Genomic DNA, 24,734 nt, shown 5'->3' with positions numbered 1-24,734 from the left:
GGTCAGATGTCAGATTTCTATTTTGGTTGTGGTGGTGCCATCTCGTGGAGAAAAACCCAAAGAGAAATGGTAAATAAGTCATTTAGTCATTAATCATCGATCATTATCACTTCAATAACCACAACCACCGTTCACATTTTCACAACACAAAATGCTCTTAAGTTAATTTTTCACTGATTTCAATGACATTGGAACAAAATTAATGGCACTCTTAAACGTTTATTGACCACAGCAAATCAAGTTAAGGATATATGCGCAATATTGTAATTATGTAAACTTTGTGAACCCTCAAGCACCACCCCTCCTCCAGATTACTATTATATAAGGAGGAGTTAATCAGAAGGGTTTGGCACGTTTTTTCTTATTATTCATTTTGAGCGGTAAAAAACCAGTTGATTGTATTAATCAGATGATTATATCGTTTTGGCGGGTTAATATGCATTGCGTAGTACGGAGATACGGACGCGTCCTTACGTCAAGTGAGTTTCACAGCGACTTTTCTCGGAAAATCCTAAAAAAATTGAGCTGGATGATGATTAATTCACTTGCAGGGCTTTGCCGAACATTCAGCAGTATGACGAGCAAACCAAATCGGCCTTTTACTGTCGTGGTGGAAGGAAATATTGGCAGCGGCAAGACAACCTTCCTAAACCAGTTCAAGAGGATGCCAGAAGTCATAGCTTTGGCTGAACCCGTTGAAATGTGGCGTGATGCAAATGGGCACAACCTTCTAGTATGCATTATTCAATCATTTAATTTACTCCATACTTAACTATCTGTGTCAAGCTTTTTTCATTCATAATCTAAAAAACGGGTAGAAAATGCGGAACATAAAAATTATCATTTGATTTTCTTGTAGTGAAAATTCATACGTTAAATTGCATGTATTCACCACTCATCACATTATAAACTTATGGTATATTTATGTATTAAAAATCATTTCAATGCAGGACTTGATGTACGAAGACCCATCTAAATATTCAATGGCTTTTCAAAGTTATGTCCAACTGACAATGCTGGAGATGCATCAGGCAAACTTTGACGTTCCCATTAAAGTGATGGAACGCTCGATTCACAGCGCAAGGTTTGAAGAATATTAAATTTTTAATAAGGTTTGGTATTTACACGCTTCTTACCTAACAGGCACTGTTTTGTGGAAAACCTCTACAATTCTGGATTCCTTGCGAGTGTCAACCGTGCCGTTCTTGATGAGTGGTACAAGTGGATCTGCAATACACAGGATGTCAATGCTGATCTCATTGGTTTGCGCTACTTTATTTTTGAAAACCAAGGTTAAATTATTATTAAATGCAATTTCTCCAGTTTATTTGTACACAACCCCAGAGACTGCTTTTGAGAGAATTCAACATAGAAATAGAAATGAAGAGAAAAAGATTTCAATGAGCTACCTAAAGACTTTGCATGACTTGCATGAACACTTCATTCGATCTGGACTAACGAAGCGATTTTGCAAAGCACCAGTAAGTAAATTGCGCTTCAAAAATTCTTAATTTACCTTTTCTATTTAAAAGGTGATAGAGATTGATGCAAACAAGGACTTGTCCGAGTTGTCAGCCAAATTTGATGAATGCCGAGAAAGAATCATGAAGAGCTCAGTTAACAACGACAACCAATTGTTGGAGTTGGAAACCTTGCAGTGAGAATGTTGAGCTCAAAGTATGGTAGTTTGTGTAGAGGCATTTATTAGCAACGTAAAAAGCATTCCTCTCTAAATTTTTATTTCTACGAATCTGTGGCCAATTATCTAAATAGAATTAATTAAAAAAAAAAAAGACAACAAGTTTTGACATTTGCACTTTTTATTGTGTAGAAAAATAAATTTTGAATATGAAATGAAGGTCTTTAAATGATATCACAAAATTTCATCCAATGGTTAAATAGGCTCTGCCACTGTATAAGCATGGTAAAGGCTATCCAAGGCATCTTTTTGATTTTCCATTAGCAAAGCCCGACTTAGCTTGTCAAGTGTAGCAGAAGAACCATTTTTCTCTATCCACAGCCGCAGAAGCTGGTAGATCACCTGATTCATAAAATATCGCAATAAAAATTTATCTTATCGTAATGTGCATAATGCAAAGGACATTGCCCTCATTTAAATGCAGAGGTAAGGACGTGTATTCTCAGGAAGGGCAAACATGAGCATTGGAGCTTAAAAATTTTAAAATATGTGCTATTTGTTTCAACATAAATTTAACAATGTTTGGGCCAAATTACCGCAAAGTACCTCTTCAATTCCTCCCTTATTGATGTACTCCTCGTGCTTGTTTTCAATCTCTGGATTTGTCACTCCCAAGTGTCTCATCACAAATCGCCACGGCTCCCCAATTCTCACGTCCTTTATCTTTGAAGTGGTAACTCGGAGATCACTTCGTTCAAGTAATGCTACATTTAAAAACAAATATCAGTATTAAAAAAAATTAAATTTAATTAACCTACCAGGAAGAATTGTACTTTCATATGACTTTGCCACTGTCATTTTATTTTTCTTCTTTTTTTTATTCTTTGACTTAGAAAAGTTGAAAGTAAGATTATTTCCAATTTGAAAATTATTCGAACACTCCAAATTGATGCAAGAACCTGAATTTTTTATTATTACCGTACAGAATTGCAAATAAGTTATATACTATACTCACTTGTTGCATTTTGAATGAAATTGTTGGTGGGAGGTGATTTAATCACTGTGCTGCATGCTTCCTGTTTTGGCAATTTCTGAGGGGTCATAAAATTGTTTGGCTGCTCCAGGTTGGCGCCCACAAGTGTTGCCAGGGTTTGTGGAGTTGGTGCGGCATCTGTTACAATATTGTGGTCATCATCCATGGCCTAAATGAATGATTTTTTTTTTATTAAAATGCGCTCGATTTTATTAATATCGATTAAAAAAAAAATGCATTTTACATAAGTTTTAAATTAAGTTATATTCAGTGTAAAAATGGAAATCGATCTGTTTTGAAGAAAATTAGTGTCTCTAATTTTTCTGATTTTATCTATAGATTGAGTTTTTTCTAAACAAAAATATTTAAATAATTTTAGAATTGCATAATTAAATCAATATTGGTTTTCTATATAATTATAATCTTCCACAAGTTGCTTATATATGATTAAAAATGATCTTAAAAATTTAAATCAAGCAACAAAATATTACATATTATATTTAATATTTATGCTAGTTTCGCTTGTATTATTTTACTCAGGTTTTAACGTCATAAAACCACAAATTATCTAGAAACGTTCATCATAATATAATACGTAATATTCTGATAAAAATACAAATATAGTACATATACATAATAAATGTCATCCCGTGTGGCCCACAATTTTTATGTAATTATATCGGTAAGAAAGTATTGAAAAAAATGACCTCATAAAATTCTAAAGTACATTTTGTTAGATCCTAAAAGCAAAAAAGACTGCCGATGCGGACGAAAGGTCTCACACAGAATTCTCATGGATCATGGATACGAAAAGTGCAGAAATGATCGAAATATACAGTTAGCATTTTTTGCTGGCGCACCTATATGTCTATGTATCTAGAAGTACATAAGCAAGTTAAAAGGCATTAATATATGTACTGTACTCAATGGGTCAGGTCAAGATAAATTTAGCGTCTCATAATATGCAGTGTGTGGGTGTTCAAAAGAGAAAACAAAAAAAAATTTCACGTCGGGAATGTGCGTTGAACAAATATTAAATTTACAACTTTTCTTGTGAACTGTCAACCTTGTCGCGGCGCCTGCAAGAGCTGATGAGACCATAGATCACACTGCATGTGATGTGAATAGAAAATAACTTGCAACTTCCCCTCCGACTTTATTTTATCGCCTCTTAAGCTACGTACAAAATTAAATATTTGATTTTTGCAATCCTGTGTGCTACAATTATATTAATATTGATACAATCATAATTACTAGATTACTACATTCATAGTTTCTGTCTGGGTCCTTGTCCTAAGTGCAGTGTAGAAGAGGTCTGGGTCGTCTGGGTCCAGGTTTGTCAGTAGTCACGTGACTCTTTTGTTACTACCTTCGAATATTGTGTAAAGCTTAGCCGAATAGCTGCGCATCTGAAATTTTTATATCCTGCGCATTCACCGGAAAGTGGTTTTTCTAGCAAGCAAGAGCAAAAGCTTGAGCAAAAGGTGCGGGCCCATCCTACTCCATTCCCATTCCATTGTGTGCAATTTATCAAAGGGTCCTGCTTCCTGCAGTTCCGCTGTCACTGCATCGATGTCAGTGAAATCACGAATATGTGGAGCATGAATGCGGACAGCGGCCTCTTGAAAATCCGACCACAATAAAGGTGAGCACTACTTCACTGAAATTTCTCCCGTCCGGATGGTTTCGGCCCAGCAGTCGGTGGCCATCGAACAGTTTATTGATCTTTTTGACTGGCTGCCTGCCTACACATTAACTGTTGTTCCTCGCTCCGCACACGAACAAAGAAGCCCGCTACAGTTATGTTTGTGTAATATTTTGCCTAATTCGTAGTTCCGTTTACAGCAGGTTATGGCTGAGTGAGGGCAAAATGACTCATGGCAGGGCGGCCTGGGCCCAAGATTAACAGTCGAGACAGCTCTATTTCATACCCTCATCACAGTCGCCGCATCAAAAAGCAACAACACTCTCGCCCTTTCACTTCATCAAATCACAGTCAGCAGAGAGTCAACCCAAGTCAAACACCAACATTTGGAACTCGCTGTGACTCCGAGCATAGCAAACTACAGCGAGTTTTGGCAAATCAACTGAAGAATGACATATCAAAGTAAGATAAGAACAAAAACTTCACTTTCAATTATTATAACAATTTTTTAGTATATATTGCAAAAAAAATAATAATTTTAACATTTATTATTAATGCTGTAAATTTTTTCTGCAGGGCCTCTGCTGAAGGAATCTTCTGTGATTTGGAATTAGAACTCAATCACACACAAACCATTACCACCCACAACTGCATAGTCGAAGCAAGAGCTCGGAGGTTTTACCTTAGATTCTGCTGTGGGAAGAAAACAAAAACAGACAAGGACACTTGGAGAGTAATTTTACCATTTGGAGTGTCGGAAAATTTAATAAGCGGATTTCTTAGGTAAGAAGTGAAAAATGCAAACACTGCGTTATGCTTTGTAATACTTATGAAGGACAGGGATGTAAACTCAATTTAATAATTTAAATTTATGGCCTTCTGCATAAAATTTACTTCACTTTACCAGTTTCTCTTAAACTTGCCAGTTTGTCAGACGTTTTTCTCATACCTGAAATGTACATTTAATTTATAGCTCCAAAACATTTTATTTTCTTTTGTTATCAGGAACTTGTATAAAGAGGAGGATACTTTCAACGAGGAAAGTTTTATCATCAGCCATATTGACGAATGCCTGGCTACCAGTCCAAATTACGAGGCTTACATCACACCACAACTAACGCCTGGAGACATCAGTGACATTCCGCAAGTCAGGGAAAGTTTGAAAAGGAGCAGCTCATATTACTACTCTCTAGTGACTCTTGACGAACTTGACCAGGAAAAGGACTTATTAGAACAAGAGCTTGAAGAACAAGACGAGCTAATTCGCTCTTTTCAACAGATCAAAGTTGCAAAGAAACCAACCTACCTTAATTTATCAAGAACTAGTCAGCGCACCGAACAAACAAAACAACTTGAAGCATTTTTGGTTGAAGAAATCACACCGCCAATACATGTAGACCCACCAGTTCAAACTGAATCAAGCTTGTCATCTCCATGTTCACTGCACACGCCTGAAGAGATGAGCCGAACTCAAGACTCTGGGATGGAAAGTGGCTTGTATACCACTACAGACGAAACTTTCAAAAGTTTAGCTCCGAGTGACACTTCAGGTGTGTTAGAAGATCAGAAAGCAAACGCCTGTGCTACAATGGCTAGCATTTCTGACGCAGAATCCGATCGAGAGGATTTACCTCTGGAGGAAAACAAAGTGGAAGAGAAGAAAGAGAAAATTGTGAAAAGTGTTGAAGCGCTGATTAGTCTTGATTCACTTCAGTCCGAGAAGAAAAGTGAAGAGCGTGATGAACTTCTAATTGACTTTAGTGACAGCCCTGTGAAAAAACCAAACCTTGAAGCAGCCTCCAGGATGAAGAATGGAAAATTTAGTGAACAAATTTCCAAGTCACTTTTAGAAATGCAAGATTTGATTTTCTTGCAAGACGTGGGATCAACTCAAAGTGTTGAGCCTAAGAGGGATGAACCATTTTGTCTAATTACAAGTATTGAGCAGGACTATCTAGAGTTGAGCAGTATTGCAACTTCAAGCAAAATCAACAGCTCTGCTATACCTCAATTTAACACTTACGACGTCAACAAGTCGTCAAACAGGAGCAGTGGAAATTATTTCATTGACGCATCCTCGCTCTTGGACGAAACAGAAATTCCTTCCACCGACTGGATGTCAAGCAAACCAGATGAAAAAATATCAATAGCCGGAGTCACCACTTCTAGCAGTAGTGACGCACCAAATGTTACAGCAAAAAACCTTGTAACTTTTGCCGCTGCTAACATGGAAAGCCCAATTTTAATAACACAAGTCCAGCGAGCACAAGAAAAAAGGGAACTAACAGAACATGAACAGGTACTTAAAAACAAGTTGGAAGTTATTGCCAAGTACAAGGAAGAAGCAAGTGACCCTCCCGACAGGCAAGATATTGAGAAAAAGCAAGGAAGTCTCCTATTCAAAGGCTCTATACCAGCCTATTCAAAACACGTCACAGGTTCTGAGGGACAATTGACTGGAAACAAATTAGAGGAACCTCCCTTTCCTAGCATAGACTTTACTAAAGTAAACACCACTGCCCAAGATGTGCAGACTCCTGACTCCTTAAATGGTATTGTTGATGAAGATTTTGGAAGTCACAACGCAAGTGTTGGTAAAGAATGCAAAGTTGGAGGTGAAAAGTCTGCAAGTATCAAGCCTCCAACTGAAACTCCTACGTCAAGCCCATACTTTGCAAGGAAACTTGACGCCACAGCCTGGGTGGTGGATATGGGAGAGCCAGTCAATTGCAATGCGGTGAAAAAACCAAAGAAGAATTTTCTCTCATCACAACTTGCTACAGTAAAATTAGAAGACCAAGAACCAGAAAACGTTAAGCGGAAAAATAGCGGACTTGGTTTCTTTGTGGACATTTCCGACAGTGATACTACTCCGCAGACAACACCGCGGCAAGAGAAGGAAAAAGAACCAGAACCCGAAGAAGACAAAAAGAAATCTTCTTTCTTTTACATAGATATTGGTAAGGCTTATTTTTTTTTTTTTATAAATTCCAAGTAGATTAAATTTTTTGGGTTATTTTTGCAGGAAATGGCAAGGCAAAATCTGAAATTCCAAAGAAGCTTGCTGAGAGGAGACCGTTTTCTAGAGAAGTGTCAAGAGAAGAGGAAAGAAAGGATGATGAAATTGTGGTTAAAAGAAGATCGGGCCATAGCATCAAATCAAGCACAAATCGTCTCTCTTGGCATGAAGCAAAGGCTGCAGAAGACCAAAAAAAGCACAAGCGGGCGCAGAGTTTGTCTGGAGAAATTAAACCTGATGGTCTTCAAAAGTCTGACTCCATGACAAAAATAGAATCTGGCTCTCGACAAGATTCTTCTATCAAAGATAAGTCTGAGAAGGAATCGTGCAGCCTTGACGAATCCTTGATCTGCGAGAAAAAGGTGGCTGCAAAGTCAGACTTAGAAACTTTGTCTGAATACACAAAAGTATCAAGGACCTTTGTTAGACTGTCTGATATGGATAATAGGAGCACACTGAGGCCAGATAGCAAACTTTCAAGAGAAGGAAGGCCTTATAGTAAAAAAGTTGAAGAGACGTCTTGGATTGAAAATAAGTTGATGGTTCGAGACTCCAGAAGCTCGATGAGAAGCAAAAGTCCTGGCAAAGGTCTTTTGATGTGCCACAGTCCCAACCAAGACACGGATGAATCAGAAATGAGCAGCATGCAGAGCAGTGTGGACAGATCGGTTATAGGTAATTGGAACGCCTCATATTTTTACTGGTAAAACATTTTATTTCCGCCTAGATGCTAGCACTGAGGAAACGGATATTTCGTCATCTCTGCCTCACAGAGGAGGTCCTTGTTCGCGATTGGGAGAAGATTTACTAAGGATGTTTATTGAAGAAATAAACACGGATGTTGTGGTGGATGTTGCTGGACGAAGGATCAAAGCCCACAAGTGTATTTTGTCATCACGCTGCCAATATTTTGCTGCAATGTTAAGTGGAGGTTGGGTCGAGAGCGCTGGGAATGTGATTTCCATTCAAGGGTAAACAGCACATTTTTTTGTTTTACGCCGATGGGACTATTGATGTTTTTTCTGTAGATTTAGCTTTCATGCAGTGCATTTTGCTTTGAGCCACATCTATTCTGGAACCAACAATATACCGGACAGCTTAAGTATTGTGGAGTTGGCCACTCTGACTGATATGCTAGGGCTTGAGGGCCTCAAGGAAGTGATAATGTATACTTTAAAAGTAAAATACTGTCACTTTTTTCACAAGGTAAAAGGAATTAATTGAATTTCAATTGGAACCTAAAATTCCATATTCAAACTTAGCCCTGTTCTGTTTGTGCGGTTGGTGTGCTGGAATGTCTGCCACTTGCTGCTGCTTATGGACTAGATGAAATTTATCACAAGAGCTTAAAATGGATTACTAAGTATTTTGTTCGTATCTGGCCAAGCAAAGCGTTTGCCAACTTGCCGAGAGAATTGGTAGATAAGTGCTACCTCCAGCATGTTGTTCATATGGTTCGGTCTTTAACAGCTAGTGTTGTTTTAAATTAACATTTGTTTTTATTTAGAGCGTGGACAATGTTCTTGACACTGTTATGAGCTGTGATCGCCTGCTGGCCACATTGCCGAGTGTGCGTTGGGCAGAAGCAGTGTATGCACTAACTTCACAATTACTGGACGCTTGCGTTACTTTCATGGCTGAGCATTTCAGCAGCGTTTTGTCCAGCGAGAGGTGTGATTGATTTGATTTGAAAACCTTAGAAAGTAACAATTTTCACAGGTTTGTTAGCTTGGGCAAAGAGCTGAGTTGGAATATCAGCAGACTGGAAGACAGTATCATGAGTGCAGTAGACTGCCTTCCACCAGAACAGGCCTGCCAGAGCCACACAAAGCTGAGCAGAATTTTAACCGTTGCTGCTGCACCAGAGCCACCACTCGAAATGCAGTGGAGTGCTGTAAGTAGCTTTCTCTCTGTTCTAAATCATCTCTTGATATTATCTTTTGTCTCTTTTAGAGTTTTGTCGAGTTGCTTGAAAGAATCAAAGTTCGCGTTGAGGCTGGGCTAATTCGAATGGGCTCTAGGGCCATGAGGTGTAAATCTTGGGCTATGCTTGCGTCAAGTATTCGGACCAAAGTACAAGAGTCTGCTTGCCTTGGACATGACGTAGAAGATTCTCGAAGGTCGCGCTCCCTTAGCTTGACAAAGGTCAGTTCCTTAATTTTGTTTAAAATACAACATTTAAAATTGTTGTTAATAATTTTAGAATGGTAAACGTTCGAGAGGAGGAAGTGCAGGCAGTTCTTATGGTTCGGCCCCAAGATACCAAGGGGGTCGATTGATTGGAGCAGCTCCGCCAAACCTTGACCTCCGACAAGTAACTTTGGCTATGACTCGTGGCCAACCAGTTGCGACGGTCCAGCCAATGCCACAGCGAAAAGCGCCAGAGGCTTCCACATCCACTCACCATCCTGAAGTTGTTTTGCGGAAGAGACAGACCAGAGGACGACCATCAGCGACCACTAAAGTTGAGAGTAGACTGACAAAATCTGATATAAGCTCATCGAGACCAAAGTCGTGGCCACAAAAAGTTATGGAGGTATATTTATTTGTGCTATTATATTATATTGCACTCTAATAATTTTTGTTTAAAACTAGAACCAAACCAAAGCAGCACAAAAGGGTGTTGGCACCAGCAACAGCTCCAGTGCCACAGGCACAAGAACAGCAACTCCGGAGAAGTCGTCCGTGCCTGCCCGTGTCAAGCAGTCAAGTTCCGAGTCTTCCAGGACGTCCTCTCCAGCTTTCAAGGACAAGCAGCGTCCCCAAGCAATAGCCGCACGCAAACCTCTAGAGCCAATGAAGTCGGCGTCATCATCGCATATTCCTGTCGCAAAACCGTTCCTCTCTCCAGTTCTTCGCGGCTCTCGCATTTCTGACTCGGCCTCCAGTAAATCCGTTTCGGAAACGCGAACCAAAAACTCGCCTATTCCCGCACTTAGGTCCCGCATAATGAATCGTTCGTCTCAACCATGCTTGACTGATCGAAGGCCCTCCAACAGTTCAATTGGAGGCAAGAGTTCAACAGCGTCCTCGCCAGCCAAGCAGGCCAGCAACCCTTCAATTCCGTCATCTCCAGCACGAAAGAAACCACCTGCTAAAGAAGAGCAAAGACCACCTTTCCGGTTTGGAGGTTCGTCGTCAGCAGAGCGCAAACCAAATATCTTGATGGAGAGGGCAAAGGCAGCGGCCCCCAAACGACCTCTAAAAGGCCAAGAAAATAAAGTCGTTGCAAAGAAAGTAGAGCCATTGAAGCGGCGTCAGCCAATGCCTTTGTCACAATCAAGCTCGGCACCGGCTATCAACAAGGGCTTTAAACCGAAACTCCTAAGCAATTCTTCACGGTCAGGCACCTTCCTTAAAGATGAACCAACTATTCTCAAAAAGCCAGTAATTAAATAGGATAGAAATATGTTTTGAAGTAAGAATGATTAATAACATACCCTTTACTAGTTCCTCTTGAGCCCCTAGTCAGCTAATCACATTTTTGTTAAACTAGTTATGAGGTTGCCTGTCAAAATGAATGGTGTTGTGCTTTAGGATTGGTTTGCTTCATTTATGCAGCACAAACACTAAAATTCCTGTACTTTTGCTGCATTTAATATCTGTTGTTCCACGCTTCTACTTAAAAGACTTAATTGCATTTTACATAATTTTAGGAATCTCGAAATTTCTGTATGCATCACTGTATGCAAAATCAAGTTAGAAAATTTCTCCATTCCATTGGTTCTATCCTAAAATTAAATTGTTTAAGTAAAGTGTTCTACACTCTTTGAAGTCCTCAGATGTAATGATTGAGTGGAACTCCTTTAATTGGATTTTATGTTGCATTTCATTGTTCTGTGATAGTCACATCTAGCTAAATTTTGACTGTGTGAAAGAAGTGAATTTAATTTGAGTGGCTGACTCAGAGCATCCTTGATATTTTCAGCATAGTTAAGTTTGATATTATTTAAATGAAGGTCATATAGTTGCAAATTGTGACTACATTTAATGGTTATTTATGTATAGTCAAATGAGAACAATATTAACTAAATTATCAATCCAAAATTGCAATTATGATGCAAATAGTGTTTAAAATTGTTAACAATTATTCGATAAACCAAAAACAAAAAAATATAGTTAACAACCTATGTACTATAATATAATGCTTCATTTAGGAATAGACGGTGAAATAAATTTGCAATATATGTTTAAGTACCTGGTTTATGCAATTTGTGTTTTGTCACAGCACTCATAGCCAAATAATTGCGTAATTTGCAATTTCACAAGCTGCGATCATTATTTTGTGTCTGCCTGAAACTATTAATTCTTAATAATTCCACAAACTTGCTGTTTTAAATGTAAATGAAATATTTTGCTGCTTAAAAAGTACTTACCTTTTACTCCAAGCTTGTCACTTAACTGTCTGTGCAATGTGCATTTTTATATTAAATATCGTGTTTTGGTTGTGTTTTCTATCTGAAATTTAAACTTGTTGTATGTAACAGCTCATCTTTGCTGATAATATATCCATACAAATGTAATAGTACTTCACACACAAAATTAAATATTTACTAAGAAGGTGAATAATAATAAACTATATTATATGATAAGAGAAAGCAAAAGTTGAGATTGAAAGAAATTAAAAATTCTTCCCACAAAAGTACTTATTACGTCTTATATTGGAGAAGATAAAATTATTTTGTTTAACTAAGGGGTACTGTAATGTGTAATGTGAGCTGTAAAAAGCGGCCACAAAAATAGATTTGACACTTATGATTTTTATCCCTCTAAAGAAATATATATTTTGGAATTACATTGCTAATAGGCAAATCGTTTTTTAATGCATTTTTTGTTGAGTTATTTTGAAGGCCATGTGTTTCATTTCTATGGAAAAATAAAGCACTGAAGGTATTACCATGAACAAAAACTGAATTTACTCCATATTTTTATATAATCGACCTGCGTCACACACACGTGCTACGCTCGGTCATGCTCTAATGCTTAAAATGTTTATTGGTCAGAACTGTAACCATGGCAACTATTAAGCAATGCACCAACAAAGACACGGCGAAACATTAAAATACAACAATCAACTTCGGTGTTTTAAAATTAGATTCTTGAAAATCTGATTCGAAAAATTCTTTCAAATGTTGCATTCCGAAAGGCGCTACCCAAAGAGCCGCAGTAAGAATTTTTATTTATTTTTATTATATTAATCACACTGTGATTTTCTAATTCCTATAGCAATGAGCGCTCAAGCGAGGAGTTCGTCAGTCAGCCGGTTGTCTTTATTGGATAGGGCCGAATTAGAGGAAAAGTTTGCAAAGTCGCTCAGTGAGAGCAATGAACTCAAGAAAAGAAATAACGAGCTCCAAGATTCCTTGAGGCAGTTGAAGGCAAGGCTTCGCTGGCCTGCGCATTTACAGGAAGCCGTCCTGAGCAAAGAAACCCAGCAGCAGGCTCAAAGCTTAAAAGCTATGGAGATGCAAAATTCGCAGCTCATTGAAAAGTGTCATCATTATGAACACGTTATTGGAAAACTTGAGGATCGGCTAGAGTCCAACAAAGATTTCCCCGAGGAAGTTTGCAGCAAAATTTTAAGGGTGCCTGAAGATTCTGTGAACGCAGAGAGGCTTCAAAATAACGGACACAAGTAAATTTTTATGAAAATAAAATAACAAAATAATTTTCTTGGGATAAAATTAATTCAGCTTGGCCACGCCAATTCGGTGCTCTGATAAACCCACACCTTCTGATAGCCACTACGCTGCTGTTAAAAAAGCTATGGACGAATGGAAAAGTCATGCACTTGCCTATAAACAGGTACATTTAAGGCGCCCTATTTTTTTTGTAAGTCCTTTTTAATCACATTAATAATTTTAGCAAGCTGCAGAAGCAGTCACAAGACTGAAAGACACAGAAGAGCGACTAGCCCAAATGTTGAGGCTTCACACATTGGACTCAGCGGAGCTAATTCGCACCTCAAGGGCCTCAAAGCATTCAATGGCGCAGCTCACAACTATACAAGACGAGAATAGGCTTTTGAAAGATGCAGTTAAAAAGTTTCAGGAGAAGTTTGGTATATTGAAATAAAAATTTGGTGGACCTTTTTTTTAAATTTAAAAATAACTAATAGAAAATGACAAAATTTGTAATTAATTTTAGAGGATGTGGTTGGACAGCTAGAGGCTGAAAAATTAAGAAACGTCGAGCTTCAGGAAGCAGCATCACAAGTCTTGCAGCTGCAAAGGGGGAATTCGGAGCTACTCATAGAAATTGAAGATCTAAAGGTATAAGTCTCATCTTGAAATAAGCGGAGTAAACAAAATTAATAATGAAAAAATTGCACACCAGAAGGAAAAGTCTGCTATACAAGGCCAGATGAATAATGTGGTTCGCGAGGCAGGAAAAGTGCCAGAAGCGTTGGAGTTGGAGACAAAGCACCTGAGGAAGCAACTCGACGTCTTGAGAACAGAACATGCCGCTGACCTGAAGAAAATTCAGCAAGAATTGGAGGAAAAGTGTCAAGCCTTAGCAAATTTCAGAGAGCACGAGGAAGAGCTGAGATCAAAACTGAATGGGCTGCAGTGCCACAAGCTGCCGACAAAGGAGCCGACCCAGCACAAGATGACGCAGACCATTAATTTCGAAGTTGATTTAAAGGCAATTTGATATACCTTTTATGCAACATAAAATAAAATGCCAATTTCTCCAAGTATAGCCACCAGAGGCCACAGTGGAATTAACCAACGAAGAGAGTGATCAGATGCTCTCACAAATGAGTGTCGAGGTCGAGGTGCACAAGCAAGCAATGAGGTCTATGCAGAGCATGTGCGAGTCCTACAAGAAGGAAGTAAAGTCAATTTACATATTGTTTTAATATCAGAGATATAAACTAGAATTATTATATATAAGCTTGAGGGCCTCCACGATCAACTGCAAACGGAGAGAAAGAGCTACGCTCGTCAGTTGAGCCTTGAAATGGCCCAGTTTAAAGCTCTGCAGGAGCAGTTGAAAAACCACACCATCAACAACCAGTTAGTTGTGACAGCAGATGTTGAGCCGAGTAAGAAAACTCCAAAACCAAAGCCGAGAAAAATCTCAAATCCTGTTAGGAAAGCTGAAGAACATTGTGCAGAACCTGATACAAAGGCAATTTTCCCCTCTGCCCTACTTATTGATAATGTTTGCTTAATTGGTATCATATTGCAGGAGCTTGTTTTGGAAATAGAAAGTCTTGAGGTGCCTGAGAAAAGCTTGATTGCGGGAATATCAGAGTTTAAGAAGTTCTTCATCGAGTTCAAATTGGTCACCTCAAAGGGCGAACAATCGGAAATACGTGAAACTCCAGAAAATTACCCACTTCCAACTTCCCATCTCAGCCCAGCTATTGTAGGGCACAAGCATATCTGGCAGGTTCAAGAGCATCAAAGTCTCTTCGGAAACACAGATTGTCTCATTCAGTTTGATCTTGTTGCTGACAATGATAATGAACCAGACGACGCATGCACGGAAATAGGGTAAGTAACATAAAATTACTAAAAACCCTTTTCAGTTAAAATTTGCACAGGATTGGAAAATTGCCCTTGTCTGAGCTCCTCAATGTGGCTAAGCCAAATATACCCGTCTGCTTGGACGTGCCAGTTCGTATCGAAGAGGACGATGAGACAGTTGCCCATCTGAAAGTTGCTTTGACCAAGTTGATTTAAAATACTATAGGAAGTTTTTGAGTCCGAGTAAATAGATTATTCATTATAGATTTATACAGATGATTAATTTAATTAAATGCAACAACAAACTTTTAAATGTTGTGTTTTTGGATAACACTAAAAATTATTACTAAAAATGTGTATAAGCTTTATATAACAACAGAAAAATTTTCCCTTGAAACCCCAAATTTACCTTGCAATCAGACCTTATTGGTGATTCATCACAAATATTAATTAACTTAGATTTAACCGTTAGCAATGTAGCGTGGTTTTAATACATACTGACTAGAATAAGGGATTACTTTGCACCTCCACAAGCCCCTCGTTGACCTCTATGTTTCCATCAGCAGGGGTTGGAGCAGAGGACATTGGAGACTCAAGAACGCCTAATTCAATAGATTCCTTTTCAAGTTCCATCAACTGCCGTCTTGAAATAGAGAGATAAATTTTTATCCAATAAAAACTATAAGTTATAAACAAAGTCTACCTTAATTTAGCAGCTTTACTTCTCAGCTCTTTATCCTTCATGTTCAGTTCCATGATTGCATCATTGGCAGCTTTCATTCTTGTGCTCACACCGTCAGCCGAAGCAGGCGAGTAGCGTAAGAAAAGTTCCCTCCACAAAATCAAACTCATGGGTGCGACGGAGGGCCAAATGACCCTTGAGTTGGGTTCATACATTGTGTTCATCAACGACGGTAGTACCTCAGGCCTATTGAGGTGAGACCAAAGGCTCACTGTCTTCTTAAAAAGTTTTAATTGTTCTCTGTCAGCCTCACAGTTACCAAGGAATGTGCCTAAAATATTTATAAATGGCAATTACTAATTTATACAGTAATGATAACTAAAAGGCAAATACCGAATTGGGAGCTGTACGAATGCTCAAAGAGCAAGGTCAACAAATGGGTGTTGAATTCAAAAGAGCAAGGAAATTGGCAGTGAATTTGGAAAACGCAATCCAAGAAGAGCAGGAATGTGCAAGCTTGCTGGCCTTTGACAATGCCACTTTTGTTGCTCCCTGGAACAACGCTGCTGCCTCCCACTGAAAAGCAGCTCTTCTTATGACGCAATGTAAAAGGGTGACCGGCTTGCAGCCACTCTCGCTCAACCAAGGCCTCCAACCTAAGTTCATAATCAAATAAGCACCCAATTTTTTCTTTTAAATCAAATCAGTTTCTAACCCTCTGACTGTTCTGCAATCTGGGTTTAAAATTATTTGGGCAAGAGATGCCACTAGTAGGGTCGAATCTAGCCCCTCGGATCCATGCACCAGAACAGACGCACCTTCCTGGTCAAGGCACTGAGCGACAAGGCAAGCGCAGTTCAATGAATCCTTCACATGACTCAGCCAGTTTGAATTCTCAACTCGAGACAGCCACTTGTCAATAGAACTAGTGACGTCATTGGCAGCTTTAAAAAAAAATTAATAAATAATGATAATTCTAGTTGAAAGTTTATTATACTGACCATCAACTAATTTAGCAAGGCTGTCCAGGTACGCTGCTTGTCGGTCGATAGGCTTGTGAACTCTTTTCCAGAGAGGATAGTGCGCCTCAGGTTCAACACCACCGCCTCGAGCCTATCCACAGATATTTATAAAATACCTTTAACTTGAAAATATAGAAATATTTTACTTTTGCAGTTTGCGCAAGGCTTTGAGATCTTGTATCAACAATATAGCCCTTCTTGCCAGGGCCCAAAACTGAGTTAACTAATTTTTCGTCCTCTTTGCATCTCTTAATTCCCGGTCCTGCCAGTGGCTGACTTGCTCGGAGAAGCACGGACTATTAAAAAGAAAAAATCAATTTTTTGGCCAAATTGAAAAGATTTTAGCTTACGCTTCCTTCGTGTTTGTAGCTCAAAATAGGAAACCGCCCTCCTTGTCTGAACTTTGATGCTGCGATCAATGTGTCATCGTCTATATTTTTAGGCACGACGACAGCACTAGGATAACTGCCGCACACCTTAAAAACAACAGCTTTTAAAGATTGTGCTGAAATGTGGGAAATTTTTCCTACTGAGAAATCCTTGTTGACGTAACTAATCCTCCACTCTTCGTTTGAACCGGGCACAAGTAATTTCGAAAATTCGCTTTCGGTGTTGAATGCACTCCAACCATCCTCAAGCATGTTATAAACAGGCCGGTAGAAAAACGGGTAGAGGAGAGTCATGTTATCTGCATTTTATAAATAACATTAAGCAATTGAGTTTGTTTTTCTAACAATTAATTGAACCTAAGGTTGACAGCCACTCCAGGGAGTTTGCAACGTTTGTGAATTTTTCATAGCCATTAATTTCCAGCTGAATGATTCTGAAATCCTTGCATTTCACAATGATTAAACCACCGACAACTCCGTTTGGCTTTCGATCAACAGTATCTATGTTTTGATGCAGGATCTAATAAGAGTTGCAAAAGTCAAGAGAGAAAATTGATGTTAGAATTAATCATATTTAAATGGTCCGGATAGTTTAGGGACAAACCCAAAGTTCTTCGACTCCCTCTTTCCTAGCGGACAGGATTAGGTGGTGCGAGCTGACACACAGCGAAACCTCCACTTGTTTGCCATTGTGGGTATACAAGGTGACATTGTCCACCTTTGACGTTTTTATGAGCTCCACAAACTCCATTTTTCAGATCTTGCAATAATCTCCTATTATGTTCTGCAAAAATAAATTAAAATATGAAATTAGATATGTATTGGAGGTGAAAACATAGTACAATTAATTGAGTTAAAACAAGATCCACTAAAAATAAATTAATTAATGCACACAACGAACCACTTTTCTAAATCTCTCTTTTCATGAATATTCCCATTACTTGCAACGTCTTTGTAGATTCATAATTTTTATGGAGGATTTAACGATGTAAAAGTGCTTCCAAATGCATGCACAATTTGCTACTTGAAATTTACAGATCACAAGAACACAAGGAAGTTTAATTTTGTAGCCCTTTATGTTGTTATGTCTACTGCCTATGTTTATCAATCAGGTGTGCGAAGTGCGAAGAGGGGATGAAATAGGGGGCGTGACGATTTTTGTTGACCGGGTGTTGACTTTTGTGGACCCGTGTTGTCTGCAGCCAAAAGTGCAAAAACGCAACTGAAGAATTGGGAAAAGGCCAAGGGTGCCACGAGCTGAAACTTTTGTGCTTCACTTTAAATATTGACACCAGGAGAAATTAAATTTTTGCGTATAGATCCGCTGAGCTTTTTCCGCTCAAATATCGGTTTCAATTTTTGCATCCGATCTTCTCAGTCTTGGGCACAAAGGCTTTCTATGAGTTGATCAGCGTGATATAGCCGCATACGCATTTTATTATAGCTGGTTCGCTAAAAATAGCCCCCTGCGATGGTTTAACAATCCGAACGAAAATCCAAACGCACAATGTCGGCTGCACATCCGGCCCTCTATTTAAGGGCAGCCAAAAACCGACCTCTTCTTTTCCGGCAGTCCATCCGACTGATCAACCAAAGTCAAGTGGAGTCAACCCCCAACGAAGATGCTTTGCCGTCAAAGGCACGAGTGGTCATTTGCGGTGGTGGAGTTCAAGGGGCGGCGGTTGCGTACGAACTGGCAAAATTGGGCCTTGGAAACGAAACTGTTTTGCTGGAGCAGGGAAGGTACATAATATTTTGTTTAATATTTTTTTGTTTTAAGATTTTGTTTTTAGATTGGGTGGAGGCAGCACTTGGCACTCAACAGGTCTTGTTTCCACCCTGAGGAACACATACACAGAGACCAGATTGGCCAAGGATAGTGTGGCACTCTACAATGAGTTGGATGCTGTGAGCCTCAAGACTGGTTGGAGGCAGTGCGGCAGTTTGTCCATTGCCAGGACTAAAGACAGGATGACTATGTTTAGAAGAATCAAAGCCAGAGCCCAGTTGAGCCTTTTTTATTAAAAAAATGCAGTTTTTGTAAAAATAATTTTATTTTTCAGAGCGTGGAAAATTCCTTGTGAAATAATTTCCGTGAATGAAGTAGCTAGCAAGTGTCCTATCATTTTGACCTCGGACGTCCTTGGCGGACTTTGGGTGCCTGGAGATGGTGTAGGAGACCCGTACGAGATTTGTGTCTCCTTGATTGCTGCAGCTAAGAAAAAAGGTTGACTCCTCTTTAAAATTTTACGTCAAGATTAGTTTAATTTTTTTATTTTCTAGACGTGAAAATTGTTGAGAACTGTTACATCCAGAAAGTTTTGGAGGAAAAGGGCCGAGTGTCAGCTGTTGAAACTAACAAAGGCACAATTCAGTGTGATGTTTTTGTAAATTGCGGAGGTCTCTGGGCCCGCCGAGTTGGAAAACTAAGTCAAACTCCTGTTAAAGTTCCTCTACACCCAGCAGAGCATTATTGTTTGCACACAAAAGTAATACCTGGACTAGACCCCAATACTCCAGGTATAAAAACTTGAATTCAATTTACATGTTCTGAATTTAATTTTGTTACTAGTTGTGAAAGACGAGGATGGGCAGATTTATTTCAGAGAAAACGAAGGCAAGCTGCTGATAGGTGGCTTTGAATTATCCGCAAAGCCTGCGTTTGAAGATGGCAAAGTTCCAGGTAGAAAAAAAAATAGTATACAATAGTAACAATTAAAAACAAACATAATAATAATTTTAGATAACTTTTCCCACCAAAGTTTGATTCCCGATTGGGATCACTTCCATGTTTTATTGGAACAAATGCTGCATCGCATCCCATCATTGAGTGATGTGGTCGTCGAAAGACTCTGTAATGGGCCTGAGGCTTTTTCTCCCGATGGAAAGTGGATTTTGGGAGAAGCCCCAGAGGTGAAGAACTACTACGTGGCAGCTGGCGCAAACACAGTAGGGCTGACAGCAGCTGGTGGACTTGCTAAGGCTACCGCAGGACTGATTGTTGGCCAACAGGGAGTGATGCCAGCAGATTCATATGACTTGGAATTGAGTCGGTTTTTGGGGTTGCACAATAACCGACGATTCCTAAGAGATAGGGTCAAGGAAGTGCCAGGTAAAAATAGTAAGAAATCTTAAAAATTAACTTTACTGAAATGGTTTTCAATATGTAGGCATGCATTTCAAACTGCCATATCCTTTCCAAGAATTCACGACTGGCAGGAATTTACGAATGTCCCCAATTTACCCGAGACTTCGACAGGATGGTGCCGTTTTTGGGCAAGTTATGGGATACGAAAGACCCTCTTACTTTGATACATCAGTTGATAGTGAAGCAGCAAGCTCTGCAGGTTAGTCTTGACATTTTTTTATTTTTTATTATTGAACACTCAATTTAAAATGTGGTTATCATTAGACTCGCCCGACTACGAGCAACACTATGGATTGAGACCTTACAGGATTGCAAACACAAACACCTTTGGAAAACCTCCATGGTTTGACATAGTAGAGTCCGAGTACACAGCTTGTCGCGAAACTGTTGGACTGAGTGATTACTCATCTTTTACAAAAATGGATCTATGGGTAATTTTCTTATTATTTGTTATTTCAATATTACAGTTATTTTTATTTTACACAGTCTAAGGGCCCTGAAGTTATTGACTTTTTGCAAAGAATTTGTTCCAATGATGTTGATATTCCTATTGGTGGTATTATTCACACTGGTATGCAAAACGAACGGGGAGGTTATGAAAACGATTGCAGCTTTGCTCGACTTGCTGAGAACAGGTAAAATTATATAATTTTATTAAATTGGTGTTTCTACTTTAAATTTTTGCTTAGATTTATGATGATAGCACCAACCATTCAGCAAACTCGCTGCAAGGCATGGATGAAACGACATAAGCCGTCTGATGGTTCTGTAGCAATATCAGACGTCACTTCCATGTACACCGCCATTTGCGTGATGGGTCCTCACGCCATCCCTCTGCTGTCGGAACTTGCTGACGTGGACCTGAATCCGACCTTCTTTCCATTTTTTACTTTCAAAGAACTTGACGTTGGGCTTGCCAGTGGCATTAGAGCCATGAATTTGACCCATACTGGAGAACTCGGCTGCGTTCTGTATATTCCGAATGAGGTATTAGAAAAAAAACAGACTGAACTGATCTAATAAAAAAATTTGCAGTTTGCCCTTCATGTTTACTCCGGCCTTGTAGAGTTTGGAAAGAAGTATGGCTTGCAGCACTGCGGATACTACGCAATGAGGGCACTCCGAATAGAAAAGTTTTACGCTTTTTGGGGTCAAGACCTGGACACAAGCACAACACCCCTAGAATGTGGGCGCTCATTTAGAGTTAAATTTGATGTTAGTCAGTCTTCTAGACAAAAGAGACAGTTTAATAAAAAAAAGTTTGTTTAGAAAAAAGAAAACTTTATCGGGAAGGATGCTCTTTTGAAGCAGCGTGAGGAGGGAGTCAAGAGAATGTATGTGCAGTTAATTCTTCAAGACCATGATCCCGAAGTTGACCTTTGGCCGTGGGGAGGAGAACCCATTTTACGTGACGGCCGTTATGTTGGTGCCACAACCACCACTGGTTACGGATTCACTCTTGGCAGACAGGTCATTTTATTGAATGCACTGCTCGTCGTAAAGACCTAGCTAATAAAATTAAATTCAACAGGTCTGCTTGGGTTTTGTTCAAAACCGGGACGAAAAAGGGAACACTGGTCTTGTGACGACTGACTATGTTCTGAGTGGGGAATACCAGGTAGACATCGCTGGAGTCAAGTACGAAGCCAAAGTCAATTTGCACTCGCCCGTCCTGCCAACCAAATACACCCCCATTGACCCTGAGAGACTTCGTTACCAAGCTACTCGGCCGCACATAAAGTAAGCAACTAATGATAAGATTGATAAGACTTCTGTTTGTCAGCTAATTTATATTTGTGCCATGCTATACCTATATAGTGACTTACTAGGGAATCGATTATTTAAAAATACATTAAACATAATCTGTGATCTGAATGTTGAAACAAATGATAATAATTAAATATAACCATTATTATCAGAAAAGTTTTATTTATTTTATTTAAAAAACAAATTCCACTAGTCCTCCATTGTTTGGGTCATTGTAGTTCCTAATGTGCTGATAGCCATCATTTTGAACTTGCTGCGAGTCGCCGCAATCAGATGCACCAGAATACATCCAAGTCAAACCTCCCTTTAAAATTAAATTAGTCAAAACCTCTAATTATTTATGTTTATTTTTACGCTGTAGCCGTTGAAATAGAGATGGTCGAACATGGTAGGCAGGCCCAAATTTTCTCCACAACTTGCCGAAAATTCTCCAATCAAAACTGGCTTGTCCAACGTAAACTCCGATGCAGTGTGCTGATTTTAAAGCAAACATTTGATATATTGAATTATTTTAATAATTAAAATATTGCATTATATCGCACCTTAAATGGAGAGGTTGAACTAAAAGCTCCATTGTAAGAGTAGGTGTGGATTTGGTAGAAATCAACAGTTCCACCTGGCTTTCCACCAATTCTTTCCAGACATTCGTCAGTGTAATAGTTTTCTAGTAAAATAATTTAGCCAAATGAAAATATAATAATGAAAAAAAAATTACTAACTCTTTCCAAGGCTATCAGAAGCAGATTGCTCAGACCAAGTTCCAACAGCTCTGAGAACATTGGGGTCTGTGTTTCGGATTGCAGCCAGTTGCCAATTCAAAAACCGCAACATCCTTTTTTATCAAAATCATTAATAAAGATACATTACTTCAAATATTTTCAATTATTAAAAACCTTTCCATTGGGATATTGGCACCGGACCAACCAGGTCCTTGGCCACTTAAAGCAGAAGTATCAGCACATGGGTCAGGGTGAGAGCCTGGAAGAACAGAGCCTTCGGGCTCGTTCATGATTTCCCAAGCGCCGATTGCTGGGTGGCCAGCCAAGGCAGACACCATTGGCTTCATATTGAAAAAAAAATTATTTATAATATAAGTAAAAAATTAATTTATGTTACTATTAAAGCGTTGTCAATATAAGACTGCAGTTTAGCATCGTCCCAATGCAAATTCAGCACGTTTTGATTTCTCATAAGTGCTGCATTCCATAGAACTGGGATCACCACAATATTTTGCGCTTGAGCTGCGTCGAAGAAGCGCCTCAGGTCATTGATCATAGTACCCGTGTTATCCAGTCCAGTGACATAGCCGTTCGAGTCCCACTGCGGAGTGTTGTCGCCCTCGACGTGAATCCAGATGCCTTTTTTTATTTATTGAGGAATATAAAAAAATTTTCTTATTTTATCATATAATTTATATATCTCTATCAAAAATCGAATTTCACTCACGAACTGCGTTGCCCCCATTGGCACTGATAGACCGGAGTTGGCTTTCCAGAGCTCCGCCGTTCACATCATACATGCCATTGCCGAAGTCATAGCCGTACGATTGCCACGCAATATTTGGTCCAGAGAGGAACACTTTTTGGCCATTTATGCTCAAGTAGCCTAATAAATGTAAATTAAAAGTTTTAGTTTTCAATATAAATTTGGGAATAAACTATCACCTGAGGTAACTTTGAGGACCCCTGCATTGGAAAGGGCGGCAATAAAAACCAGCCCTGCGATCGGCAAAAAACGCATCTTTGGTTTTGTGAATTTGCTCTACTGTCAAAAGGCACTGCGTGTACTTCTATTATATAAGGAGAGGCAGCAGCGCTGATTAGGAATATTGAAGTGAATGGACAAGATTGTATCACACATTTTCTTATCAAAAATTAATGTTATTGAGTGATTTTTTTTTGTTTATTCAAAAAATTATAATCTGACGCTGATCTGGAGTCTGAAGATCAATTAAAAGTACTTCAGCACCAGAACTGTACATGCAAATCAGCACAGCTTTATCAAAGTTTTGTGTATTTTGATGAAAATACCTGACGAAGTTTTGGACCCAAAGACTGAAGAATTATCAATAACAAGTATAAAGTTCAGTAAAAAAAAACAGCAGCAAAACAAGAAAGTTTAGCGAATTAAGGATTGAATTATTAATCAAGAAGTTAAATTTCTCTCTCTGTATTTTTTAAATCAAATTAAAATTTTGCTGCGCATGGTTAATGGCAACCTCAATTTTTTCATTAAACCAGAGGATTCGTCGGAAATTTTGGTTTATTTTAAAATTTGATGCAGCTCTTATGATCCGCGGTATGTTTTCCTCGTTGGTCATTGCTTGGCAAAGCAAACGAGCGCGTGGTCGTGAACATTTGCACACGTCATTTACGCTGCTAAACTTGGTCTCTTTGAAATGTGTTGAAGGCGAACTTCTGCACTTTTTTGCATATATTTGTTTATTAACCCAAAAATACATGCATTCGCTATAATTTTCTGTGGTTTTCCCCATAGATTTAAACATATTCTCATTGCATCCTAATCCTACTTGTTTTCTGTCTCAAATAATAAAGGTTCCACGAGTAATGTTTCATTTTTATAATTACGCTTGGAGACTAAATATAGAATTACATAAATCCTTTTCTAGGCGGGCAAAAATAGCTCAACAATGAGAAATATGAGCATTAAAAAAGAGCCAATTTTGGCAGAGTGATATGAGAAGAGTGTGTCATCTTTTGGCAACTTGAGGTGCCTGGTGACAGTGACTGTAATGGTCCGGGAAAAATTGAGCAAGAGGAAACTTGGAGGCATCATTATTTGGAAGATGTCGACAGATTTGAGCATGTAGAGTATGTAATATGCTCTCTCTAGCGGCGGCGGCGGCGGCGCGTTAGCCGCCGTTTTCTGGCCGCACGCTCCGGCGCCAGGCTCCT

The 24,734-nt window shown here is 39.0% G+C and overlaps 7 protein-coding genes across 11 annotated transcripts; 4 read left to right on the top strand and 3 right to left on the bottom strand.

Annotated features, from left to right (window-relative positions):
- Nucleotides 1–108: 108 nt before the first annotated feature.
- LOC132203900 (deoxynucleoside kinase-like) lies at nucleotides 109–1,854 on the top strand. The gene is made up of 6 exons (XM_059632064.1): nucleotides 109–479; nucleotides 552–733; nucleotides 951–1,084; nucleotides 1,144–1,262; nucleotides 1,324–1,481; nucleotides 1,533–1,854. Exons 1-6 carry the CDS (start codon nucleotides 410–412, stop codon nucleotides 1,659–1,661), a joined length of 792 nt encoding a protein of 263 aa, XP_059488047.1. The 5' UTR covers nucleotides 109–409; the 3' UTR covers nucleotides 1,662–1,854.
- On the bottom strand, nucleotides 1,790–4,011 carry LOC132203901 (protein immune deficiency). The gene is made up of 5 exons (XM_059632065.1): nucleotides 3,935–4,011; nucleotides 2,655–2,841; nucleotides 2,458–2,598; nucleotides 2,246–2,403; nucleotides 1,790–2,041 (listed from the first exon to the last, which is right to left on the bottom strand). Exons 1-5 carry the CDS (start codon nucleotides 3,941–3,943, stop codon nucleotides 1,895–1,897), a joined length of 642 nt encoding a protein of 213 aa, XP_059488048.1. The 5' UTR covers nucleotides 3,944–4,011; the 3' UTR covers nucleotides 1,790–1,894.
- Nucleotides 4,012–4,131: 120 nt separating this feature from the next.
- On the top strand, nucleotides 4,132–12,227 carry LOC132203891 (uncharacterized). 3 transcript variants are annotated; one of them, XM_059632051.1, is made up of 13 exons: nucleotides 4,132–4,317; nucleotides 4,521–4,779; nucleotides 4,894–5,100; nucleotides 5,323–7,277; nucleotides 7,343–8,011; nucleotides 8,064–8,307; nucleotides 8,365–8,542; nucleotides 8,599–8,790; nucleotides 8,844–9,007; nucleotides 9,056–9,230; nucleotides 9,290–9,481; nucleotides 9,540–9,872; nucleotides 9,932–12,227. In XM_059632051.1, exons 2-13 carry the CDS (start codon nucleotides 4,550–4,552, stop codon nucleotides 10,733–10,735), a joined length of 5,343 nt encoding a protein of 1,780 aa, XP_059488034.1. In that variant the 5' UTR covers nucleotides 4,132–4,317; nucleotides 4,521–4,549; the 3' UTR covers nucleotides 10,736–12,227. The 3 variants fall into 3 exon arrangements, with proteins under 3 accessions (XP_059488034.1, XP_059488035.1, XP_059488033.1); XM_059632052.1 differs by having other exon boundaries at nucleotides 4,518–4,779; nucleotides 9,065–9,230; XM_059632050.1 differs by having other exon boundaries at nucleotides 4,133–4,317; nucleotides 4,518–4,779; nucleotides 9,932–12,226.
- Nucleotides 12,228–12,375: 148 nt separating this feature from the next.
- On the top strand, nucleotides 12,376–15,446 carry LOC132203896 (early endosome antigen 1-like). 2 transcript variants are annotated; one of them, XM_059632058.1, is made up of 10 exons: nucleotides 12,376–12,502; nucleotides 12,563–12,971; nucleotides 13,030–13,141; nucleotides 13,202–13,397; nucleotides 13,484–13,608; nucleotides 13,676–13,981; nucleotides 14,040–14,171; nucleotides 14,234–14,470; nucleotides 14,531–14,838; nucleotides 14,889–15,446. In XM_059632058.1, the coding sequence occupies exons 1-10, from the start codon at nucleotides 12,466–12,468 to the stop codon at nucleotides 15,025–15,027; spliced, it is 2,001 nt and encodes a 666-aa protein (XP_059488041.1). In that variant the 5' UTR covers nucleotides 12,376–12,465; the 3' UTR covers nucleotides 15,028–15,446. The 2 variants fall into 2 exon arrangements, with proteins under 2 accessions (XP_059488041.1, XP_059488040.1); XM_059632057.1 differs by having other exon boundaries at nucleotides 13,673–13,981.
- LOC132203897 (myotubularin-related protein 9) lies at nucleotides 15,047–18,236 on the bottom strand. Of its 2 annotated transcripts, none has more exons than XM_059632060.1 (11): nucleotides 17,846–18,236; nucleotides 17,509–17,688; nucleotides 17,262–17,424; nucleotides 17,046–17,203; nucleotides 16,866–16,991; nucleotides 16,662–16,811; nucleotides 16,495–16,606; nucleotides 16,209–16,437; nucleotides 15,887–16,149; nucleotides 15,515–15,824; nucleotides 15,047–15,454 (listed from the first exon to the last, which is right to left on the bottom strand). In XM_059632060.1, the coding sequence occupies exons 2-11, from the start codon at nucleotides 17,653–17,655 to the stop codon at nucleotides 15,313–15,315; spliced, it is 1,800 nt and encodes a 599-aa protein (XP_059488043.1). In that variant the 5' UTR covers nucleotides 17,656–17,688; nucleotides 17,846–18,236; the 3' UTR covers nucleotides 15,047–15,312. The 2 variants fall into 2 exon arrangements, with proteins under 2 accessions (XP_059488043.1, XP_059488042.1); XM_059632059.1 differs by having other exon boundaries at nucleotides 15,048–15,454; nucleotides 17,806–18,234.
- On the top strand, nucleotides 18,069–21,861 carry LOC132203892 (pyruvate dehydrogenase phosphatase regulatory subunit, mitochondrial). Its single transcript, XM_059632053.1, has 13 exons — nucleotides 18,069–18,647; nucleotides 18,698–18,910; nucleotides 18,968–19,131; nucleotides 19,188–19,424; nucleotides 19,477–19,587; nucleotides 19,648–20,016; nucleotides 20,075–20,251; nucleotides 20,317–20,483; nucleotides 20,539–20,687; nucleotides 20,742–21,039; nucleotides 21,088–21,267; nucleotides 21,322–21,522; nucleotides 21,584–21,861. Exons 1-13 carry the CDS (start codon nucleotides 18,412–18,414, stop codon nucleotides 21,794–21,796), a joined length of 2,715 nt encoding a protein of 904 aa, XP_059488036.1. The 5' UTR covers nucleotides 18,069–18,411; the 3' UTR covers nucleotides 21,797–21,861.
- A 92-nt stretch (nucleotides 21,862–21,953) lies between these two features.
- Nucleotides 21,954–23,637, bottom strand: LOC132203898 (mannan endo-1,4-beta-mannosidase-like). Its single transcript, XM_059632062.1, has 8 exons — nucleotides 23,484–23,637; nucleotides 23,266–23,424; nucleotides 22,936–23,177; nucleotides 22,713–22,879; nucleotides 22,539–22,651; nucleotides 22,362–22,483; nucleotides 22,174–22,293; nucleotides 21,954–22,123 (listed from the first exon to the last, which is right to left on the bottom strand). The coding sequence occupies exons 1-8, from the start codon at nucleotides 23,557–23,559 to the stop codon at nucleotides 21,992–21,994; spliced, it is 1,131 nt and encodes a 376-aa protein (XP_059488045.1). The 5' UTR covers nucleotides 23,560–23,637; the 3' UTR covers nucleotides 21,954–21,991.
- Between the last annotated feature and the right edge of the window lie 1,097 nt (nucleotides 23,638–24,734).

This window comes from Neocloeon triangulifer, unplaced genomic scaffold (genome assembly GCF_031216515.1).
Source record: "Neocloeon triangulifer isolate White Clay Creek 2 clone unplaced genomic scaffold, ASM3121651v1 ptg000020l, whole genome shotgun sequence".
In the NCBI taxonomy this organism is placed as follows: domain Eukaryota; kingdom Metazoa; phylum Arthropoda; class Insecta; order Ephemeroptera; family Baetidae; genus Neocloeon; species Neocloeon triangulifer.
The sequence above is the reverse complement of the archived record's forward strand: the minus strand, read 5'-3'. Positions and strand labels throughout refer to the sequence as shown.